Here is a 23,708-nt window from a genome sequence, read left to right on the forward strand (position 1 = left end):
GGGGGAACAGGTTTGATCCCTCGCTGGGGAACTAAGATCCCGCATGCTGCACGGCACGGCCAAAACAAACAAACAAAGAAACCAGTGAAACCGTAAAATTGAGGATTTCCTTCAAAGGGGCAGAATGTGTATTTGGGACACCGAAGAGAGGCTTGATTTATAAAGCTATCCATTTCTCACTTCCCTTTGACGGCTGGTCAGATAACCCAGAACTCTTCCAGAAAAGATTTTTATGGCTGAGACTGGCTCTCACGCTAGAGACGGGTAGGCCTGTGCCACGGGAGCCACTAGCCACCTGTGGCTACCAAGTGCTCACAATGTGGCTAGTGTGACCGAGGAACTAGGTCTTATTTTTAATTAATTCTAATATAAATTTAAAAACTGATACTTGTTTCAGTTATTGGGGAAAAAACTATGTCTGAAACTACTTGAGTATGTGAGTCTAGGTTTTCAACTGTAAACTGTATAAATCCTAAAAACAGATCAAGTGTGTCCCATGAACATTAGCATCCAAACTGAGTGTGCAGTAAATGTAAAATACACACCAGATTTTGAAGACGTAGTATGAAAAAATGAATGTCAAATATTATATTTTAATATTGAATATTTACATGCTGAATTACTTGGCACATGTTGGATTAAATACGCGATTTTATTTAAAATTAATCTCACCGCTTTCTTTTTATGTTTTTAACGTGGCTACTGGAAAATTTTAAATTACACATGTGGCTCACATTACATTTCTCTTAGCACAGAGGCAGACTGTTGTAAAGCTAGTTAAACTTGACTTGTAAATAGTCATATGACCATACTTCCTGAATAATTATCCAGCTACCCAGAGTGAGTAGTTAAGCATTTATCTGCTTTAGTACTATGTATCTCCTGGAGAAAATGTGGGCTAGTAGGCTTTGAAAAGCTGGTAAAAACACTGCACTTTAACAATAAGGTTAAGGTAAATAGTTTAAATGACTAACGTCAAGAACCTGAAATAATATTTAGGGCATAAGTGTATTTGTAAAAATTATATCTCTAGTCAGGCCTAATTTAACATACCTTGGTTGACATATATAAGATAAATCATTTATGAATGTTTGAATTATATACAATAAAATATACTTTGCTAGATACGTTAGAAAACTGCTTTCATCTTCTCTCAAACCTTAACAATTCTATATTACTTTAACCTCCAAACACTTATTTGACTCAGGTGGAAATCAAAGATCTCTAAAACAAAGAGTGACTGACATGAAGATCCTGTTAATTTTAGGGGCGATTACCCCTACTCTCCACCAGCATTATGTTAATTAACATACACTAGTATCCACCTTTTCTCAAAAATCTTCTACCAGTTTACTTGAGAGAAAGTGGTCAACGTATTCAATAAAATAGGCTGAGCTGGAAAAAACCTAACCCAAACATACTTTAATCTTCTGACGATTATTTAAAATCACACAACTACAGACACACGCTGGCTACTAAGTCTCTGAGGCTCAAAATTATTTTTAAGATTAGGAGAATTTACTTTTAAAAATTATGTGTCTATTTTGTGAGATTTAACCTACTTTGCAATAAAAATAGATTATAAGTTCCCATCTAAAAAGTTACCAGACACAATACATAGATCAACATTTTCAGAGATCAATTAGAATCCAGGTGAGTATATTTAACATAAATTACACTGAATTTTTATATTCCAGGATAATTAAGAAAGCTTTAACTCCACCATGGAGATCAAATACCAAAGCTGACAAAAATTCAGAATTTATTTGGGGTGAATATCTTGATCCAATTTCATACTTTAATTAGACTTTTAAATTAAATTTTTAACAACCTGCTTTTAAAAAACATGTAAATCTATGTTTCTCAGAAAAGTTGAGTTTAGAATTTAAAAAATAATCCTATTCTTTTGGCTTTCTTGTTTTGTGAATGTTGAGTTAAAACAGACATTTAGGTCATATGTCTTTGACTCTATCTTAAACACGACATGATGAGCCCACTGTACCACACAGAGATTAAATCTTGAGAAATTACTCTGTCTTAGGGGATCGGAAGTTATTAAAAGGACAGAGTCCCCAAAGTTGTCATCTGTCATATTCAGCCCCAACTTGTCTTGTAGTGGCAATTGTGTTGCCTAAGGGGGAAGGGACAACAAACATTGTACCCAATACAACATATGATTTTCTTCGTTCTAAAAAATAAAAAATATAACTGGAAAAGTCAGGAAGACCATAACTATGGCTGTGAACATTTAATACTCACAGAAAAGTTTAATGCAATGCCCCCAAAGAAAAGTTACACAAGTCTTCAACAGATGTAGTAAATGAAAATGAAATCCATTCATCAATATTGAAACACTAAATCCAAATCAGTATTAGATATAAGACACGATATATATATCTTGCCTCTTGGATGGACGCTGTCAGCTGGCTCAGTGAGCTACCACATCTCTGTAAGAATCTGTAAGTGAGCGTTGCAGAAAGCCTGACTTCAAGCACACAATCCAGTCACAGCGGGCTGACGGAGAAGGAGAAGAGACCAACGCAGCAATCAGGCATGGGTTCGGGTCAGCTCTGCTCCTGGCTGAGCGGCGTGGACTGGGGCACCTGGTGGGCGGGTGGTGGTGGAGCAGGCTCCTGTGTCAGCTGTAGGTGCTGAGCCGGATGTGAAGCGCTTGCTAAATGGAGCTCCCCTGTTTGCTCTTGATGGGCGTGAAGATGTTCCAGAGTTTCCTTGGAGAGTGTGATGACGTGCACTGGCTCGGTCTGTGAGGGTTCCATCTGGCTTTCGATCATATTGAGGCTTTGGATGTGTTCTGTTTGCTCCTGTTGAGCTGAAAGAATTAAGTTCTGCAGTTGCTCTGGCTGCTGCGTGAGCAGGGTGAGGTTAGCAGCCTGGTCTGCCGTCATGTTCTGGGAACTCTCTGCAGTGACGATGCTGATTCCTTGGCTAGGACCAGGCATGAAATTGATGTTATGTACAGAATCAGTTACAAGAAGCTGAATTTCCTGCTCTCCGGAGGTAGAGAGTTGATAGGGCTGCAGCTGAAGAATATTCCTGACCTCTTCAGCATTATTATTGCCAGAAACGCTGCTGGCATCAGATGCATGTTTCTCTTTGCTATGAATTTTTAAGTGAGCCTTCAAGTTGTCTAAGCGAGCAAACTGTAAGTTACACTCAGGGCAGGAGAAAGGCTTTTTGCCCGTGTGCAGAATGCAGTGTCTCCTCTTGGCACTCGAGTCAGAGAAGGATTTGCCACACACGGTACAGGAATATGGCTTTTCTCCTCTACAAGAAAGTATACATTTCATTTTAAAAACGGGAAGATCTATTTATCACTTCCTGATCATTTAGGGAGAAGCAGTCAAGAAGAGAGGAAAATCATCCTGACTGGGAAGCATAAGTCACGGGTTCTCTTACTAACTTGAGTACTTGGAGCAAGTCATGCCTGCCATGGGCTTCAGTTTCTAATCTTAAGGAAAAAAAAGAAAAAAAGAATGGCAGGGAGGGGTGTTTGAGGACAGGTGGTAGATGGGGCTGTGACGCTGGGTCAGATATGATAAAATTTGATGATTCAACAGTGTGTATTTCAGATAAGAAGGTAAATAGTAATAAATTACACACCAAGTTCTTTTTTGTTTTTAGTTCTCACAGCCAATTTTTAGATTCTAGAAGCCAAATAAATACATATGATTGATTTCAATATTAAAAATTTGAGTAGCCCCTAATTATTTGTGTTAGAAGAACTACTAAATCAAATCCAGAAATAAGTTATGTGAACAAATAATTTATTCAGAAAATATTAAATTTAATATTTAGTTCTGATTGAAGATAAATCAAAATTTAAGAAATGACATCAATGACGCAAACTTTTGCTGGCCAGAATCAGTTTTCCTGATTTGGCCTAAGTGAGGAATTTCTTTATTGAAAAGATAAAACAAAATAACTGCCCAGGAAATTCTACTAGAGTAATAATTTGGGGAAAAGGACTATATAGGGAATGTATGTCACCCTACTGAACTGAACGCCAGGGTTGGATGAGGACTCCATGTGAGAAAAGGATCTGCAAAACTTTACCGATGGATCCTGATGTGGGTCTGAAGAGAGCTCTTTGCTGTGAAAGATTTGCCACAGATTTCACAAGTAAATGGCTTCTCACCTAAAAAAGGGGAAAGCGTTCAGAAATATACATCCAAAATAAAACAAAAGGCAAAAACCACCCCATAGTTTCACAATATAAAAAAGAACAAAGGCAATACCACTTGAACCCTCAATAAGCATGAGTGAATGAATGAAGCACTTAGTGAGCACCTACTACGTACCTGAGCCCTGTGTCCTAGGTGCCAGGAGGACACAGAGAAGGTGGGTATGGTTCTTTCCCTCAAACACTTAAACACTGAAACAAGGAGGTAAGTGATTCTACGAAGGACGCACGTTCGTTCCTGTACAGTCCACCCTTAGGTAACTTACACTCCCACACTTTACTGCTTGACCTTCCCAAGGGCCCCTGAGTACCAGGGTGACTCACGGACTATTCACATTTATATCTACCTTCCTAGTATATCCAGAACCTGACCACTTCTCACCACCTCCACTGCCACCCCTGGCCCAGGCCGCCATCACCTCCCTGCAGCGGCCTCCTCGTGAGTTTGCCCACTTCTGCGCTGCTTCCCTGTCGTCCACAATGAATGAGGCAACTGGAGTGATCCTTTACACAGTCAGATCCTATCACGCTCTGCTGCAAGTGCTCTAACGGCTCCCCATCCCATCCAGAGATAGAAGCCAAAGCCCTGGGCCTACAAGGAATCACAGCTCTGGCAGATCTGTCCACCCACTACCACTCCTCGCCCCAAACCTGCCTAACCTCACCGGGCACTCTCCCCTGCCCACCACACAGCCTCTGGAGAGCCCCTGAACACCACACCCCAAGCAAGCCACGCTCAGGGCCCTCGCACTCATCATCCCCTCTCCCTGGCATGTCTCCCCCAGGGTCTCCCAGTGTGGTTCACTCTCCACACTGCCTTCAAGTCTCTGCTCACGTGTCACATTAGCAGTGAGGCTTTATCACCACCCAAAGCACTGCCCCGGCACGTCTTGGTCCACTTCCCAAGTCAGTTCTCCCACAGTGCCATCGCCACCTTATATACTATACGTTATTTATTACACCTATCTCTCCCAGTCTTATGTAGGATGATTTGTGGGTCTGCCTACTCCTAGGACCCCAGTGCCTAGAACTGGGCCTCGCACACTGTTCCAGAAATCCTTGTTGAGTGAATGAATTTCACAGAGTGGGAACTGAAACCCACATAAGATGTCGTGACTGCTCCAGACCCCTAGTGGGGTCTGGCAATTTTTTTTTTAAAGAAATAAATAAATTTATTTATCTATCCATCTATTTATTTATTTATGACCGTGTTGGGTCTTCGTTATCGCACACAGGCTTTTTCTAGTTTCGGTGAGAGGGGCCTACTTTTCATTGTGATGTGCAGACCTCTTACTGCGGTGCCTTCTCTTGTTGCGGAGCACGGGCTCTAGGCACACGGCCTCAGTAGCTGTGGCTCGCAGGCTCTAGAGCACAGGCTCAGCAGTTGCGGCGCACGGGCTTAGTTGCTCCGCGGCATGTGGGATCTTCCCGGACCAGGGATCGAACCCGTGTCCCCTGCACTGGCAGGCGGATTCTTAACCACTGAGCCACCAGGGAAGTCCCTGACAATTTTAATAAGGCTTCAACAGCATTTATTTAGCACTAGTTTATACACTGCGCATACAATGACAGACTGCCATGCCCTCCAGAAATGCAGGCAAGGGAACTATGAGTTTGCAAAAGAAGAAAAAGAAAAAAGCAAAATCCCACTTAACTATATAACAACAAGGGATGAGTGAAGTGGGGGATGGTCAGGTAGCTTCCCTTTCACAGCATCTACTAGAAAATTCAGGTGAGATGTTTCCCCAAGTTCAATCTAGGAAGAGGACACTTGTGACAATTTGGGTGAGTCTGCATCTTTGCAACAGTAACTCTTACCACTCCAAAGGTTAAAACCAGGCCACTGCCAGTCTTTCCACAGCTTTCCAAGCAGAGCTGCGTTCTATTCTGATCTCGGTTTTTCTCCCTCTCCCAATTCCAAGACTGAGTACCTGCTCTGTGCGCTTGTCACTGTAAAGTTCTGTGTGGGGAGCACAGACAACAACGTTCACGTTATCATTCAATTCCATCTGGGGTTGCAACACCTCAGGAATTCTGTTGGCAAATGTTTTCAATACCGGAAGCTCTTTCCAGAAACATCCTCGAGCACAGATAAGACGGCTAATTTTCCTATAGCCAACGTGAATCTGGGGAAAGTCTTCCTACTCCTCTGGTTCCTAACTTGCTCTGGCAACGGTTACATGGCTCCACTGCCTCCGGTTCACGGCACATTCCTTCTTCCCTTGCCTCAGCTCTACAAGGATGGGAGGACCCTCAACAAAGCTCGGAGCTGAGAAACAAAAAGGACATAAAAGACAGGATCACAGCCTCAAAAAGATACACGTGGTAATCAAGTACCGCAGCAGGGCTGCAGCTGACCAAACACTCAAATGAGTGGTATCAACAATACTGAGGAGAGGGTGGGTGAGGACGAGGCAGGAGCTGGCTGGACTGGAGAGAGGCCCCATTCAGGTACTAGGATAAGCAGAATGACCAAACAGCGGGTGTCGGAAATGACCACGGGGAGGACAGAGAGGGATGAGGATTCACTCTGAGGAGCGCGGGACCGAAAAGGTGAGGCCAGGCCACGAAGAGCCGTAAATTCCACGCAGAGGACCCGTGGAACTTCTGGACGTTTTTAGCAGCAGGCAGACAGGACAAAGTACTAAGAAAATACACGTGGGGGGGGGGACGGTGGGTAGGGGGCGGCAGTAGGAATCTGTGTAACAGTCTAAGCCACGGTGCCGAGGCCTGGACCAGGAGGTGCAGGAAGCAGACGGAGAGGAAAGAGAAAAGGTGAGGCGACAGGGCCTGGGTGGCAGCGGGGCCAGAAGGGAGCTGGTTACAGGAGGATCAGACAGCGGCAATGAAAGGACAGAGCAGAGACACGAGTGTAAGTTTCACCCCAGGGGGATGCTGACAGAAATATTTAAGTAGCTCAGAAGCTTTCCTTCCAGACCCTCTCCTCTCTCCTCAGCTGTGCACGCCACTCATCCCACCCGCCTCTGACGGCCTGTGAATCCCCACCCCAGCTCCAGACGGTACTGGCTCCTGTGGGCTCGTTGGGTATCAAACCCAAGTGACCATCTTGGTTAACGCAGCAGCATCCAGCCCCCGACCCAGCCAGGCCCGACGGCCCGGTCTGCTCCGAGGGAACATGCGACTGGCAAAATCTAGTTCTGTGCCTTTAAATTCCTCAAACAGCTGCTTTCCTTTTCTTCAAAAATCAACAACGTTCACTGTAGAAGACTCAAATAATACTGAAAAGCACAAAGTATACAAAAAGCACTCAGAATTCCCCGTAGATTGCCAGCTCACACTGTGATGAACACCTTTACAGGCGTCTCTGGGCACACACACGGGTGATATACTAGGGACACCATGAGATCGGCCAGTGCATGCTGGTCTGTGACGTCAAATGGGAATGGAAAAATTCATCTTAAAAAAATGGTTAAAAACAAACAAACATTTTAAAAGGGTGCTTTGTGTTCCACTACGTATCTTGTGCAAAATTTACCTAACTAATCCCTTGCTGAGGGACGTTTAGGTCACTTTTAAGCTTGTGACATTATAAACAATCCTGCTTACGATGAACATCCTTATGCAAACATCTTTTCACAGCTGGACAGCTCACCTTTTGATCCGTATTGCCAGAGTTCTTTCCAGGAAGTTCCCCAATTCCTTTCCCATCAACAGAACTTAAAGATGTCCATTTCCTCACATATTTGTCAATCTATGCAAATTTCTTCTTCTCTGACAATGCAGTTAACACCGTTTCACACGTCCACTGGCCGTTCCTATGTCTTTTTCTGTGATATGCCTCTCAGGTGCCCGTGCCCAGTGTTCGCCCGGGGCACTCATGTTCCCATATTTGGGCTATTAACACTTCATCACACATGCGGTGACTCTTTTTCCCCAGACTAAAAATCTCTTAAGTACATCTCTTCTGTCCACTCTCTTGACTTGAAGGCCTTCATCTTTCTTCCCCAGAGGACCCCAGGACATTCCCTCTCTGACCATCCTCCCGGGGCTGCCTGAGTCCTTTTCAATGCACGAACCAAAACATGCCTCCTCTCTGCCCAGAGACCACCCCCCGCTTCACCAGGGGCCTGGCCCTCGTCAGCAATCTCACTCTAGCCGTTCACCGTGGAATCCCTCACCACGGCCCCCGGATGCCGGCCTCTCACATCGTCAACCCCACGCATCCTGTTCCTGTCTGGAAACACCTCTTCCAGCTTCCTCTGTCTGTCGAGCACTTACTCTGGCTTCAAGACTCGGGTCCTTCCTCTGGGACGCTTTCCCAGACCATCCCAGGGAAAGTGAAACACTTCTGTCCCCACGTTCACACCTCTACTGGGGCTCGTACCAACCACGCTGTACTGAGTCTTACTAGATCACATGTAGACTCTGGAAGGGTATGTGACAGTGAGGGGCCCCCAGGTCTCTCAAAGTTGGGGACGAGCAACGTTAATGGATAGTCTGAAAACGTGGCTGAGACTTAGGAAGCTTCAAATCCAATCCAACAAAATGAGGCTGTGAATGAAAGCTGTGGCTCAATTAACTGTGTCACAGGCAGAGGATCTACCTGGGAGTAAGTGGGAGCCCACAGGGGAGGATCAGTGTTTACCTAACACCACGCAAGGGACAGGGACACTGGAGGGCTGGGACTCTACTGTGTGTACTGTGGTCAGAGGCCATGCACCAGGCTTCTCCATGACCTGGGCTAATTCTCTGAACTTGCCCCCAGCTCACCAAGCAATCTTGGGATCACTAACTTGGTTTGCAGGTACAGTGATGTCAGGAAGGTGGTACTGCAGACAGCGGAAAGGTGCAGTCCCTTTGTTAAGTGAACACACTTGATGGTTTATCACTCCTTTGCTTGGCATGGCTTGGCTCAGTTCCTGAAAGCCTGACCAGCTCCAGGTACGGGGAAAGAACTGAGCTGCAGCGACCTCGTTGGCACTGCCTGTCACCTTGCTTCCATTTCAAATTGCATCCGTCCCCCCGCCACTGAACATGCCCTCTAGGGAAGAAAGCACCTCTTGTTTATCTCTGATTTTTTTGTGCTTGGCAAAGGATATCTAACCCAGAGAGAGTTTGCACTTAAAGAGCTAAGAGAAGAGAGTCTTGGTTCTCTAATGGGCGTGGCCCTCTCGGCAGGACCCGCCTGCCCTGCCTGCGGCTGTCCTCACCACTGGCCGTGGAGGCTGAGCACCAGCTGTGCCAGGCAGCCTCTCCCAAACCTTCCTCTCTGCCCAGGGAGCAGGCAAGTGGCACCCCGACTCTTTTCAACACCAATGTCGTGCATATTATCCAGGCTAATGACAGAGGGGTCACAGTCTCCGCTTCCAAGAGCCCAATCTTTTGACGGGTTGACTTCTTATCTCTAAGTCAGACAAGCCACTTTACAGAGTCCCGGTTGTCTCCTCTCCCACCCATAGCGCCCTCCACTTCTCTCTTCTGCTCCTTAGGGTAGCGGGTGGAGCAGAGTTTGCTGGGATCCTGGAGAGAGGACTCGTGTTGCTTTCGCCCCCAGTTCAAGGCCCGGTTCTCCTCACAAAGACCAGAAGCCTCACTGACACCTTACGCTCAGAAGATGAAACGTCTCACCCCGGGCACTGCGCCACATAACCCAGGCAGCTCGGCTCTCCTCCACCTCCGCCCTCCCGCGGGGGTTCTCTTCACAGCCCCACACGCTGCCTACAGGCCTGTGTGTAAGCACGGGAATCTCGGCCGCTGCTCGCGGTGCCCCCTGAGCTCGGACACAGACACCCAGCCGTCTCCTTCGCTCGTGCACCTGGGTGCCAAACGGACGTCTCACGCCCCACGTGTCTAAAGTCTAACTCTCCATCTGTCCCTCCGTTTTTCCTGGCTTCTCACCCTTCCGGCCGCTTCCGCCTCCCCTCCGCTCACCCCCATATCCAATCATGGGCCCATCACGGGAGTCTTCCTTCAGAAGACTGCCTTCCCAGACAAGCCCCCATGTCAAAGGGCAGCTCCCCTCCTGCCTCCTGTCCCTGCGTTTAGTTCTTCAGAGCACTTACCCCCACCTAACAGGTTACTCACTCGCTTGTTCTTTGTCTCCTGTTTGAATGTTAACCCCTCAAGAGCAGGGGCTCAGTCCATCTCAGGCAGTGCTGTATCCTCAGGGCCCACAACAGTGCCTGGTACCCAGTGCCTGGTACTGTTCAGTAAATATGTGTTAAGTGGATGAATTAGATTTCACAGAACCTATTAATGATGTCTGTAGAAAGACTCTATAGAGATCCATTTTCATAAAACTCATACCCTATGAGATATTTAAGAAAGTAAATGACTTTGAGAAAAACTGTGTTTTCAAAAAAATGTCCAAAGCAACATAAAGCAATCTGATATATAATGTTGGTAGACAATTTAACAGAATCATTAAACTATCAACCTAGAATATGAAGTTTTTCTTAGAAAAACTAACAGGTTTCTTTTTAAGAAATGTTTCTTTTTAAGAAATGCTTCTTACCCAAAGTTCTAAAAGGCCCACATTTTTACTTTTCTGATCTTAAATGAAACAATTTGACCTGCCCTAATTGATCCTGCCTCCTCTTCATCCTGGAAGCTGATTTTTCTGGAGGTGGTGATGCTTAAGTTATAAGTACTGGTTCTAGGAGAGAAAGTGGAAAAATCCTCAGTGCCTGTGCTGCCTTAGTGTCTGCTTCGTTTTCTAAAAAATTTATCTTGATAATCTTCAATGCTGAGGTAAATTAAAATTTAAACACGCAACCTGATTCAGACTTGTACTATTTTGTGGTATTAGATGAGGTTTCATTTACAAACAATGCTCAGTAAGTACGCTCCATTTTGCTGACCTACAGACATGTGATGTCCCCACAGGATTGTGTGACAGCATTCTGCCTGGGCTTTTTATGTGATCTACTTATAAAACTCCCACACAATTTACAAAAACACAGTCTGAGGAGGGGACTCCCAGTACTTCATTTTTCTCGCTCCCCTAAAGACATAAAGCACACTAGAAAGACAGGGTGAGATGGACTTTTACCTGTGTGTGTCCGTAGATGTTTCTTTAGCTGAGACACATCCATGAATTTGCGGCGGCAGTGGTTACATTCCGGTAATGAGTGGCCTTGTCGCAACAATAAAAAAAGTGTCAGTGCATATATGCTGTCCCTGCATTTCTTCAGTGATTTGTGTTAAAGCACTTCCCTGAAAAATAATCACTTTAAATATGGTACTTTAATAACAAAACAATTTTTAAATTAAATTTGGTAACGGTTAATAGTTTCCTAGGCATCTCGACTCACTGCTTTCCCAACAGAGGTGGGACCCTTCCAGTCTCCCTAAGCGTAATCTCCTTTTTCCCTCAACTGGTGTCATTATGGCCAACCGATCTCAAATGATGTTCCCAATCCCCCCTCCATTTATTATCAGTTGGCAGGAAAGAAAAAAGGACAATAGGTGGAGCCAGGCTGCAGAAAGCCTGGACTGACGGCTATGGGGTGGTGACACCTCTGTCCAGGCACCACTAACAGCCAATCGACTGGTGCCCTCTTAGTCAAGTGGTGCTTTGAACAATACCAATTTTTCAGAGTTTCTGCATGTGGCACCGAAACTGCAATATAAAAATTTAATATAAATCACAAGGGAGCAGATAGTAACCCAAAGACACCTAATTTAGATTGCTTTTTAAGAACTATTTCCCTAAAAACTCATTTATCTTCTACAATATGAACCTACTGTTTCGGAAACGATTCGTATTTGCGTTTCTCCCCCAACCAATCCAAATTTTCTCTCACTGTATTGTACCTGTATGAACTCGGTAATGGCTCTTTAGTTGTCTTTTCTGGCTGAAATATTTTCCACACTGATCACATGTAAAAGACTTCTGTCCTGCCAAACAAAACACGCAAAAAACTATAAAGAACTGGAATGCTAATAAGGCAAGTATCACAGTGGGCCCAGATCCCCATTTTCTACAAATAACACAAGTGACTTGTCTACAAACCCAAATGCCTTCAGAGTCTACCACAGTAACATAAATGTGCAAAAGTATGTAAGGCAACAGGGAGTGGTGGAGACTGGGGCAGAACTGGAGAATTCAAGTTTCCCCCCAAAGGCATCCAAAGTAAAATAATTCTAAACTCTGGTGCTTAAAAAAGTCATGACTGCACACTGCACTCCCGGCAGCCAGTTTATAAACCCTAGTTTAAGGCTCAACGCTGTGCAGAACTCTAAACCACACTCTGACAGATGCACAATTCTGTCTTTCAATGATATCATGTGGGGAATGCTACGAGGCTGAGAAAAGACCATTTAGATCACGGTAATGCCCACCCCAGGAATGGGAACCTGGTGGCAGCTGGCTCCCCGGCACAAGCCTGCTACCTGAGTGCAGGCTCATGTGCTCCAGCAGCGAGTGCTTGGTGGTGAGAGCCTTGCTGCACACGGTGCAGGTGTACGGCCGCTCGCCTGTGTGTATCCGGGCGTGGACCTGCAGGGAGTGCTTCTGGGCAAAGCCTTTTCCACACTCATTACATTTGAAAGGTCGCTCCCCTGGAATAAGAACCCCAGAAACATGATGTAAGCAAGAATCTGCACATCCTTCTGTCCCCTCCCAAATTAAAACGACAGTGAACAGGAGAGACAACATCGCAATAACATTTTGCAAGATGGAGCCAGACGGGTCCTACGCCAGCGGTGAGGAGCCCTGAGATACACACAATTTAAGACAGAGCCTCCACAAGGTCAGGAATTGGTGGTACCTGTTATCTCTAAAAATAGGGCTGAGGGAGGATAAATGACAGTCTGTTTCAAAGGTAGTTAGCCACCCCCCCAGGTCCAGTCTCCTACTCCATGTAACTGGGAGACTGACCCTCTCCCCAGCAGAAGATGGAGACTGTTCTCTGAAGAGGGTAAATCAGATGAAGGATCTCTGGACTAGGGGTCTCCGGGTTAGAGGTCTCCTAGCGCAGTGGAGTGCCACTACCACAGGGTGAGCAAGTCAAAGTTTACATCTGGGATGAGACTCCCCCCAGCCTTCCGCCCCCTCCTGCGCTAGACGCTGGCAGCCAGGCCCGCAGCCTCCAGGTGGGAGGTGGAACATCTTCTCCTGGAATGTGAAGGGCCAGCTGTAAGAGAGCTGAAAAGGTGATGCCAGGTATCAGCAAGATGCCTACAGGCCCTGTCTACATCTGCAGAGTTGCCAGTAGCTTTTAGCAAACCATTCTTGCATGTAATTAAATATGATTTTTAAAAAATCACCAGACAGTCAAGGAAGGCCTTTAGTAGTAGAAAGAGATACCAAAACAGATAAGAGAAAAAGCAGCTTGCAGAAAACAGTTACTGCCCAGAGTGAAGAAAGCATTAAAAATTAACAAATAAGTAAATGTTGTTATTAACAGGCTCACAGAGGATTCTAATTAAAAACAAACAAAAAAAGGATTTAGAGAACAAAAGAGCTCCTAGAAGTAAAAAAATAAAAAAATAAATAAGAGTAGAAATAGAAAAACAATAAAAGTTGAAAGATAAAGTGGAAATCTCCCAAAAAGTAGAGGAGAAAGTGATGGAAAATAGGAGACAAAAGATAAGAAAATTAGAGGATGAGTCCAGGAGGTTCAACATCCAAATGGGAGGAGTTCCAGAAAGACAGAGCAGAGTAAACAGAGAGGAATCATCTATGAAATAATTCAGGAAATTTTTCTGGAACTAAAAGGTGGTTTTCCAGAATGTATGGATCTACTGGTGGTAACCACTCAAATGGAAGAAAAGAGACTCACACTACAGTGATTCAATGCAAAATTGCAGAAACCACGGGGAAAAGGGAAGATGCTACATGCTGTTTTCCTTAATGAATCTTGTAGAACTATTTAACTCCTTAAACTAGCCTCTGTCACAGTTCAACAAATATTACTCAAGTGTCTATTTGTTCAAACAACCAAAATTCAGGGTTCTCCGTCTACCTGTCCTTAAAATCTCCGGGGAGCTTTTAAAAACGGCAACACTCCAGGCAATGAAATCAGAAGCTCTGGGGCTGGGACCCAGGCCCTGGTAGCTTTAGAAGCTCCCTTGGAGACTATAACATGCAGCCTGGTTGAGAACCACACTGCTGGATGCTGCCAGGTCATAAGACAGCAGGCTGCCGGATGACAGAAGTTCTAAGTACCAGACCCTATACTTATGCTTACAATTAGGTTGAGGAGTAGATTACAGGTATATAACTACAGCCTGACCCAAAGCAGAGTGAGTTAGGTACAAAAGAGAGAGCTCAAAGGAGGAGGGATTTCTGGCTAGGGCTGCACTGTCAGCCTAGCCACCCTCTGAATGGTGGCTATTCAAATTAATTAAAATAAAATATTCAGTTCTCTAGTCACACTCACATGTCAAGTGCTCAAAATACACAAGTGGCTAGTGGCCACCAAACGGACAGCATAGATATAGAACATTTCCAGCCTCACAAAAGAGCTATTGGCCAGCACGGGGCTGGAGGGACCAAAAAGGAAGACATTTACAGCTAGATGGCTGAGTGAGAGAGCTGTCCAGACAGATCTGGGCAAAAACGCAGCTATGGTCAAGATGAGGAATCTTCAAGAATCATAAAGCATATTAAATTTGGCTACAGCTTGATTCCTGGACATTCAAGCCTTGAACCAACAACTTCAAATAAGTAGAGAGGTTCTGGAATCAGGTTCCTTGGGTTCAATTCCCGCCTGTCACTACATGGATGCCCCGGGCAAGTTACCTTCAGCTTTCTAGACTTAGTCTTCATCTGCACAATATTAACTGTCTCACAGGACTGTTGTGAGAATTCAATTCAATAACATGTATACTTTATTACAATGCCCATCACATAGACCTTGCACAATAAATGAAAGCTGTTATTATTGTTACTTCTCCAAAACACATTCCAATAAGCTGTGAAAGAGTAATTACCCGTGTGGCTTCTCTGGTGGATTGCTAAAAAGTGATTATACTTAAACACTTTGCCACAGTCTTTACAACGGGCCTCAGGGCCACCAGAGCGCTTCCTCCTTCCACAGACCCTCTTGGCTGAACCCTGGTCGTCTTCATCCCCAACAAGTTTGTAATCTTTCAGTTTGACGGACCTCCGAATCCTCCGCTTGCTGCACCGATTCTGGCTGTCCTGCCCATCCTGGATCTTGGGATCACAGTTCTCATCTTTTTCAGCTGGCATTTCCTCCCCTCTACCTGGCTCACAAGCCGGCTCAGATTCTTCCAATTCTTTTGCTGGAATCTGTTCATTCAGTACACCATCGTCTCCCTCTTTAACCACAAAGTTTTGTCTATTCTGAACTGAATTGTTCACTCTCAGCTGTATTTCTTCCTCTGCAGCCAGTTCTGATTTCCCCTCCTGCAGACTGTTGACTTTTCTTGGTCTTCCCCGTTTCCGCTTTGGATGATCATTTTTCTTATTAGAAATAACAACCACTGGAGCACCAGCTGTGTTCAAAGTCGGTGGCTTTGGGGAGCTATGATTATTTTGAAAGTCTGTGTAAGCCTTTACGAGGTCATAGACTTTTAAGAACTGGGCAGTAGCCAGGATTTGTTCTGTACTTTTCTCACTGGCCTGGAGACAACCCGTGTAGATAAATTCCAGCAGGATACTAAATGTGTCGGCAACCATGCCTTCCAGCATATAAATGGACTGGCCAATCTCCCCCTCTTCAGCAAACATCATTGAGAAGTATTCACTACTGGCAGCAAGTAAGGCTTTGTGGGCCCGGAAATGCACATTCTCCACGATTAAAGTAATGTCACAGAGGAAGCCTTTCTTCCTCTGATCCTCAAAACTGGCCAGGATGGTGTCACTGTGAGTGTCTGAGTGTACAACCAGCTGCCCAGAAGGCTCTGATGATGTTTCTGCCATTTTCTTTAGAAGCCCAAGAAGAATTAAACCTGAAATAAGAAAATAATGTTTAAAAAGGAGGAGGCATTCTCTAACAAGATTAATCCCAGCCCAAAGGAACCTACTAGTCACTTCACTTTGTTGGCTAAATTTCATCATTTACCACTTTTAAAAGACTATTTAAAAACATAGCTTTGGTTTCTCATTCCTATTGTACCATTACCCAGCTGGGTGAACTTCCGACATCCACGTGTCCTCTCAGGGTCTGTTTTCTGCTCTGCAAAACGAAGGAATTGGGATCAACCATCTCTAAAGTCCTTCCCTGCACTAATTTTCCATAGTTGCACAAATATCAGAATGAAAACTACAGTGTCGTCGATTTCACATATTATTAGCCATTTTGTCTGTGATACAAAAACAGAAAGAGCGAAGAAAAACGAAGTGAATTGGGGTAGCTGCAGTGAAGTAATAATAACCTAAGGCACATCCGGCCTCCCTCTGGAAAGGCGGCGCGGACCGCCCAGGCTGGCGCCCGACGGTGCGGGGAGCTGAAGGCGCGCGATTCCCCGGAGCCCACCGAGCTGGGAGAGGGCCAAGGGGAAGGCCCCTACCTCCGACCCTGGATCTCTTGGGCCGGGCCCGGGAGCTGCCGGCTGGGGAGGGGTCGACACGGCCGCGGTGCCGCGCCACCGACGGATGGCCAGTGGCGGACCTACCTCTCCGGACGCCCGGCAGAGTCCAGATCGCAGGTGGCCCACCCGGGGCCTGGCGGGCGCACCCACGCCGGGCCCGCCCAGGCCCCCAGCTCCGCCCGGCCAGCCGCTGCCGTCTCTGGGCCGCGCGGCTTCTGCCCCTGCGCCGCCGCCGTCGCCGCAGCCAACACGGAAGCGCCGGCGCCGGGACCCGCCTGCGCGGACGCCGGACCACGTGGCCCGCGGAGGCGCCCGGGGGCGGGGCGGGGTGGAGCAGGGCCTGAGGTTCCCGGAGGCGCCGCCTGCAGAGTCCCGGCAGGTCTGGTGTTTGCAGTGAGTGGGGGGCGGAGGGCAGTAGCGGCGTTGTCCTCTGCAGTTATGGAAGTTTTATATCCTATTAGCTGCTCACTGACACCTTAATCAGTTTTGTCTTTTCTCCTTTCTGGACGCTGAAGCCGGCTTTCAGGTCTCTGATGTGTGCCTAATGAATGAAAGCGCCTTTACATTCACCGTCATCATCGTCAGCATCAGCATCAAAACCATCATCCAAAGCCTGAGTCCAAGGGCGTGAAGGGAGCGCTGCAGTCAAACAGATCTGAGTACTGAGTGATCTTGATCAAGTTACTTATCCTCTCAACCTTGTTTACCTTACTTGTGAAATAGAGAAGTTGACACCAGTGCCAACACTGGGTGGCTGTGGGGTAAACAAGATTAAGTATGAAATGGGCTTAATTGTTTAATTCATGTCTACTATCATTAAAATGATCATTATTGTTCAGACTTTCAGCATCTTTCTTCAGTAGACTATCAAGGGTTTCCAGCGGCCACGACTCACGGGCCCAGCCGCTCTGCAGCATATGGGATCCTCCCGGACGGGGAAACGAACCCATGTCCCCTGCATCAACAGGCAGACTCTCAACCACTGCTCCACCAGGGAAGCCCAATATTAAGGGTTTCTAACTAGCACTAAGTTGCAGTGTTGTTCCCTCCAATACAGAGGAATACAGGAGATCTTTCCAAATGCAAATCACATCCAGAGACTGAAGTCACTGCCCTGCTTAGGATCCACTGTGGCTCCTTTGTACCCGCCTGATAAAGGCCCAGCTTCTGGATATGGCCTACAAGCCCCACCCCAATTCAGTCCCCTCCTACTTCTCTCTCCAATTATTTCAGCATTTTCCCTCAATTTATGCTTCACTAACACCTAATTGTTTATAATTTATACCCCCCAACACACCCTTCCAGATCCCCAGCTTGCCATCTCTAGTCTCCAAGAATTCGAAACCGTGGGCATAATTACCTCCCAGCTCTTTAAAAATTTTACTAGTTTTTATTAAAATTAGCCTCTTCTTTGACATTTCTCCCATTGTCCTGAATTGCCTCTAAACCCCAGGATCTTTGGAGTCCAACCACTGATCTTTTTACTGTCTCCATAGTTTTGTCTTTCCCAGAATGTCATATAGCTGGAATGATATGGTATGTAGCTTTTTCAGATTAGCTTCATTCACATAGTGATATGCATTGAAGTTTCCTCCATATCTTTTCATGGCTTGATAGCTCATTTCTTTTGAATAACATTCCATTGTCTGAATGTACCACGGGTTTGTTTGTTTTTTTTTCCTTTTGGCCCTGCAGCATGTGGGATCTTAGTTCCCCAACCAAGGATGGAACCCATGCCCTCAGCAGTGAAAGCATAGATTTCTAACCACTGGACCACCAGGGAATTCCCTGAGGTACCACAGTTTATCCATTCACCTAATGAAAGAAGTCTTGGTTACTTCCAAGCTTTGACAATTATGAATAGGGCTGTTCTAAGCATCTTGTGTGTGTGTGTGTGTGTGTGTGTGTGTGTGTGTGTATGTGTACATAAGTTTTCAACTCATCTGGGTAAATACCAAGGAGTGCTACTGCTGGATCATATGGTAAAAGTATGTTTAGTTTCGTGAGAAACTGACAAGGCATCTTTCAAAGTGACTGTACCATTTTGCATTCCTAGTAATGAATCAGAGTTCCTGTTGCTCCATGTCCCTACCAGTGTTCTGGATTTTGGCCATTCTAATAGCTGTGTAGTGGTATCTCATTGTTGTTTTAATGTGCATTTCCCTAATGACATATTACATGGAGCATCTTTTTATATACTTATTTTCCATCTGCATATCTTTAGTGAAGTGTCTGTTCAGGGCTTTTGCCCATTTTTTGACTGGGTTCTTCATTTTCTTATTGCTGAGTTTTAAGAGTTCTTTGTGTATGTTGAATAGCAGTCATTTATCAGGTATGTCTTTCACAAATATTCTCTCCCAGTCTGTGGTTTGTCTTCTTGTTATCTTGACAGTGCCTTTTGCACAGCAGAAGTTTTCAATTTTAATGAAGCCCAGCTTATTTCTTTCACAGATCATGCCTTTGGTGTTGTATCTAAAAAGTCATTGCCATACTGAAGATCACCCAGGTATCCTATGTTATCTCCTAGGAGTTTTATAGTTTTGTGTTCTACATTTTGATCTGTGATCCAGTTTCAGTTAATTTTTGTGAAGGGTGTAAGGTCTGTGTCTAGATTCATTGTTTTACATGTGATGTCCAGTTGTTTTAGCATCATTTGTTGAAAAGACCATTTTTGCTCCATTGTATTGCCTTTGCTCCTTTGTCAAAGATTAGTTGATTATATTTATGTGGGTATATTTCTGGGCTCCTTTTTCTGTTTCATTAATCTATTCATCTATTCTTTCCCCAAGACAATTACAGTAGCTTATACTCTTGTAGTTAGGTAGTGTTAGTCTTCTGACTTTGGGCTTCTCCTTCAATATTGTGCTGGCTATTCTTTGTTTCTTTTTCCTCTCCAAATAAACTTTAGAGTCAATTTGTAGATATCCACAAGACAACTTACTGAGATTGTGATTGGGATTGCATTGAATATATAGATCAAGTTGGGAAGAACTAACATCTTGACAATATTCAATCTTCCTACTCAGAACATGGAATATCTCTCCATTTCTTTAGTTCTTTGATTTCATTCATCAGAGTTTTGTAGTTTTCTTCATATAGATATTTTACATATTTTGTTAGATTTATACCTTAGTACTTATTTTATTTGGGTGCTAATATAAATGGTATTGTTTTAAATTTCAACTTCTACTTATTCATTGCCAATATATATGAAAACAATTGATTTTTGTTTATTAACCTAATATCCTGCCATCATGCTGTAATCACCTATTAATTCCAGGTTTTGTTGTTGTTGTTGATTCTATTGGATTTGCTATATAGATAGTCATTGTCATCTATGAATAAAAGAAAAATTCCTCCTCCCCAATCAGTATATCTTTTATCTTCTTTTCTTGTCTTACTGCATTAGCTAGGACTTCCAGTGTGATACTGAAAAAGAGTAGTGAGAGGGTACATCCTTGCCTTATTTCTAATCTTAGTGGGAAATCTAGTTTCTCACAATTAGGTATGATGTAAGCTGTGGATTTTTGTAAATGTTGTTTATCAAGTAAGGAAATTCTCCTCTAGTCCTATTTCACCGAGAATTTTTATCATGAATGGGTGTTGGATTTTGTCAAATTCTTTTTCTGCATCTATTAATATGATCATGTGATTTTTCCTCTTCAACCTGTTAATATGATGGTCTACATTAATTGATATTTGAATGTTGAACCAGTCTTGCATATCTGGGATAAATTCCACTTGGTTGTGGTGTGTAATTCTTTTTATACTTGTTGGATTCAATTTGCTAATATTTTTCTTGAGGATTTTTGCATCTATGTTCATGAGAGATATTGGTCCATAGTTTTCTTGTAATGTCTTTGTCAGGTTTTGGTATTAGGGTAACGTTGGCCTCATGGAATGAACTAGGAAGTTTTCCCTCTGCTTCTGTCTTCTGAAAGAGACTATAGAGAACTGACATAGTTTCTTCTTTAAATGTCTGGTGGAAATCACCAGTGAACCCATCTGCGCCTGATGCTTTCTATTTTGGAAGGTTATTATTTATTGATTAAGTTTCATTATCAATATAGGCCTATTCAGATTGTCTATTTCTATTTCGTATACCATAAAATTATCATAAGGAACAAGGGGAAAAAATCAAAACAATTTTGGAGGGGAAGTCCCTGGTGGTCCAGTGGTTAGGACTTGGTGCTTTCACTTTCGAGGGCCCAGGTTCAAACCCTGGTTGGGAAACCAAGATCCCACAAGCCATGCAATGCAGCCAAAAAAAAAATTTGTTTTTTTGGACAAACAAAAACTGAAATCATTAACTGTCAATAAACCCTACTCTAGGAAGGAAAATAACGCTAGGAGGAAAGTCTGAGATGTAAGATGGAATGGTGAGAGACGAAAAATGAAAAATCTAAACAAACACTGATTATGAAAAGAAAATGCCTAATTTGGATAATAAACAAGTAGACTATATCTAAAATACTGAATAAAAATAGCATTTAAGATGGGAGCTGGTGATTGGTAGTAAGTGTTTTAAGGCAGAGGTATTGATTGCCTTTAGAGTAAGTATGCATGTTAAGAATAGTGGTAACTACTCAATGGATATAAATAGAATGCAGGCACTTCAAAACCCTTAGAGGAGAAAACGGAATTAAAAAGTCCTTAGTCAATACAAAAGAAGGAAGGAACAGATAAAAAAGAATTGGAGAATATGTTGAAAAGTTAGGGCCCTTACAAGACCTTTTATGCTGTATTAGTCAGAGTTATCCAGAGAAACAGAACCAATAGGATATATATAGATTTAGATTTATTATAAGAAATTAGCTCATATGATTATGGAGGCTGGGAAGTCTTAAATCTACAGTATAGGCCAGCAGCCTCAAGACCCAGAAGAGCTGATGGTGTAGATGAAGTCTGAAGGCATGCTGCTAGAAGATTCTCTTTTGCTTGGGGAGGCTGGTATTTTTGTTCTATGCACATCTTCAACTGATTAGATAAGACCCACTGACATTATGGAGGGCAATCTGCTTACTCAGAGGTCATTGGTTTACATTTTAATCTCATCCAAAAACACCCTCCAAATTGACACGTAAAATTAACATATACCAAGAGTAAGGAATTTTGATTTTATTTTAACTGAGATAGGGGGCCATTAGAAGATTTTAAAATGGGACTGATGAACCTGATTTATGTATTTTAAGAGTATCCAGGTACTAGATGAAAAGTAGATCCTAGAGGGACATGAGTAGAGGTATAGAGACTAGGTGAAATCAGTGCAAAACATGAGAAAAGTCCAGACTCATGGTATATTTTGGAGGTAGTTCTCTTTGACAGGGCCTGTTGAGAGTGGATGTGGGAGTGAGGGAAAGAATGTGGTCAAGGTTAATCCCTAGGTGTGAGGCCAAATCAACTGAGTATACAGTATTACCATTAACTGATCTGGTGGAAAACTGGAGGAAGAGAAGTTGGGTGGATAACAAGTATGGGGTGGACATATTGAATTTGAGATGTCAACTAGATAACCAGGTAAAGATATACAGTAGGCAGTTACAGATAAGAGTCTGGAGTTCAGAGGTGAGAAAATAACTTGAGATATTAATATTTGAGTTATCAGGGTATAGACTATAAATTGTTGCAAGTAAAATCACTTATAGAGCGAATATTGATAAAGAGGGAGTTTTTCTCTTTCTCCACCAAATCCATTGTCCACCCTTGTCTCCATCTTTGGCCCTGGGAGGTTGCAAGGACTTCATCAGCAGAGCCCAGCACATACTGGCTTCTGGGTGGACTGGGTCAATGGAGAACTTGACAGGAGTTTGAAGGAAGGAGAGGGCCACGATCAGCTGGCAACTGAAGGTTGGTGAAAGCCCTCTGCCATTACAAAGGGCATCAGAAAACATCTTTGTAGGCTATGATAATTGACTGAACTGTAGCTGGAAGAAACTATAGTCTAAGGCTCATTATGACTGAAAGGGATTTAAAGGGAACAGAAAGGCAACTGACAATATTCAATGCCAATGGGGCATTTTCTAGGGACTATAAAGCACTTTATAGGGATCTTATAGCACTAATTCAGTAGTGCTCCAGTTTCTAGGCTCCATATCTCCTGCAGTACACAGGGGTGGTGTGTATCTGTTTATATTTTTATCTCTTACCCTAGACTGGGAGAGTTCCTTGTAAATATACACATGCCTATATAGGCTAAGCAGTTTTCAACATGCCTGGCCCACAGGTTTGGGGAATATATGTGTTCCTTAAGCCTTGGAATGACTTTCACCTCCTGGTTAGAATCTCAATTTTGAAAGGTCTATTTAATTCAGATGTTACCCTTCTAAGTATTATTCCCAGAACCACCCATAATTAAGGGACCTCAGGCTTTGCAGATATACCTCTACTCAGGCCTTCATTTGTAAAAGCAAAACAGAAAGACCAAAAAAGATAAAACAAAAAAAATTACCCACAATGAGACTGAGGCATACATATATAAAATATATCTCTCATTTTTTTCCCCATTCTTGAACTCCTTCTCCTTCACCAATGAATTTATGAAAACTTTTAATAAATGCACTGAGAATAAAATGAAATATATAATAAAACTGAAAATATTTTTGAAAAACCATAGTATTTATTACTTTGAGTTTTGAAGAATTTAAAACCACAGCTCACAACATATCCTGAAATTAATTCTTGACGGCTTAAAGAATTAAATACAAACATACACACACACACACACACACACACAAAGAAAGAAAACAAAATAGAATATTTATTAAATCTCTGAAGATGGAAAAACTTCCAGAGCTTAGAAAAGTATTCAATATCATAAGAGGAGGATGAACAGCTCTTACTTTGATACCTAAAATATAGGACTTATTCACTGTGTATATTACATAAAGAATTCATGCAAAACAATTTAAAAATACCCAATGAGTAAGAGCAAAGGGCATGAAAAAATAATTCACAAAAGAAGAAATGCAACTGATGACCAACATATGTAATAATGTTCAATATCACTATTAATTCAAGTTAAAGTAACAAGGTTCTGCTTTCC

General features: G+C 43.5%; 1 protein-coding gene and 1 long non-coding RNA gene across 16 annotated transcripts in view; one reads left to right on the top strand and one right to left on the bottom strand.

Annotated features, from left to right (window-relative positions):
• Window positions 1-584: 584 nt before the first annotated feature.
• ZBTB24 (zinc finger and BTB domain containing 24) lies at window positions 585-16,885 on the bottom strand. Of its 9 annotated transcripts, XR_010836244.1 has the most exons (8): window positions 16,751-16,877; window positions 15,101-16,084; window positions 12,557-12,724; window positions 11,978-12,061; window positions 11,214-11,297; window positions 10,247-10,364; window positions 4,075-4,156; window positions 2,237-3,285 (listed from the first exon to the last, which is right to left on the bottom strand). XR_010836244.1 is itself a non-coding variant. In XM_059083596.2 (7 exons), exons 2-7 carry the CDS (start codon window positions 16,053-16,055, stop codon window positions 2,565-2,567), a joined length of 2,094 nt encoding a protein of 697 aa, XP_058939579.1. In that variant the 5' UTR covers window positions 16,056-16,084; window positions 16,751-16,885; the 3' UTR covers window positions 585-2,564. The 9 variants fall into 9 exon arrangements, 4 of the variants coding, with proteins under 4 accessions (XP_058939579.1, XP_066867712.1, XP_066867713.1 ...); XM_059083596.2 differs by lacking the exon at window positions 10,247-10,364 and having other exon boundaries at window positions 585-3,285; window positions 16,751-16,885; XM_067011611.1 differs by lacking the exons at window positions 10,247-10,364; window positions 16,751-16,877 and adding an exon at window positions 16,258-16,307 and having other exon boundaries at window positions 585-3,285.
• Window positions 16,886-16,964: 79 nt separating this feature from the next.
• LOC136792451 (uncharacterized) overlaps window positions 16,965-23,708 on the top strand; it is a 33,051-nt gene continuing 26,307 nt past the window's right edge. For 5 of the 7 annotated variants that reach the window (XR_010836249.1, XR_010836255.1, XR_010836253.1 and 2 more), the window contains exons 1-2: window positions 16,971-17,059; window positions 17,182-17,346. This is a non-coding gene — a long non-coding RNA (uncharacterized lncRNA). Of the gene's footprint in view, window positions 17,060-17,181; window positions 17,347-23,708 lie in introns of all 7 variants that reach the window. The other 2 variants (XR_010836251.1, XR_010836250.1) reach the window with 2 other exon arrangements.

Source organism: Kogia breviceps, chromosome 13 (assembly GCF_026419965.1).
Source record: "Kogia breviceps isolate mKogBre1 chromosome 13, mKogBre1 haplotype 1, whole genome shotgun sequence".
In the NCBI taxonomy this organism is placed as follows: domain Eukaryota; kingdom Metazoa; phylum Chordata; class Mammalia; order Artiodactyla; family Physeteridae; genus Kogia; species Kogia breviceps.

What these genes read in the sequence shown, in the direction of transcription:
- ZBTB24 (XM_059083596.2), bottom strand. Translation starts at nt 16,055, where the DNA reads ATGGCAGAAACATCATCAGAGCCTTCTGGGCAGCTGGTTGTACACTCA. An exon ending in CCACCAGAGAAGCCACACGG is followed by an intron (nt 12,725 to 15,100) that starts GTAATTACTCTT and finishes TTCTTATTCCAG; the next exon opens with GGGAGCGACCTTTCAAATGT. An exon ending in ACATCTACGGACACACACAG is followed by an intron (nt 4,157 to 11,213) that starts GTAAAAGTCCAT and finishes CCCCTTTTTTAG; the next exon opens with GTGAGAAGCCATTTACTTGT.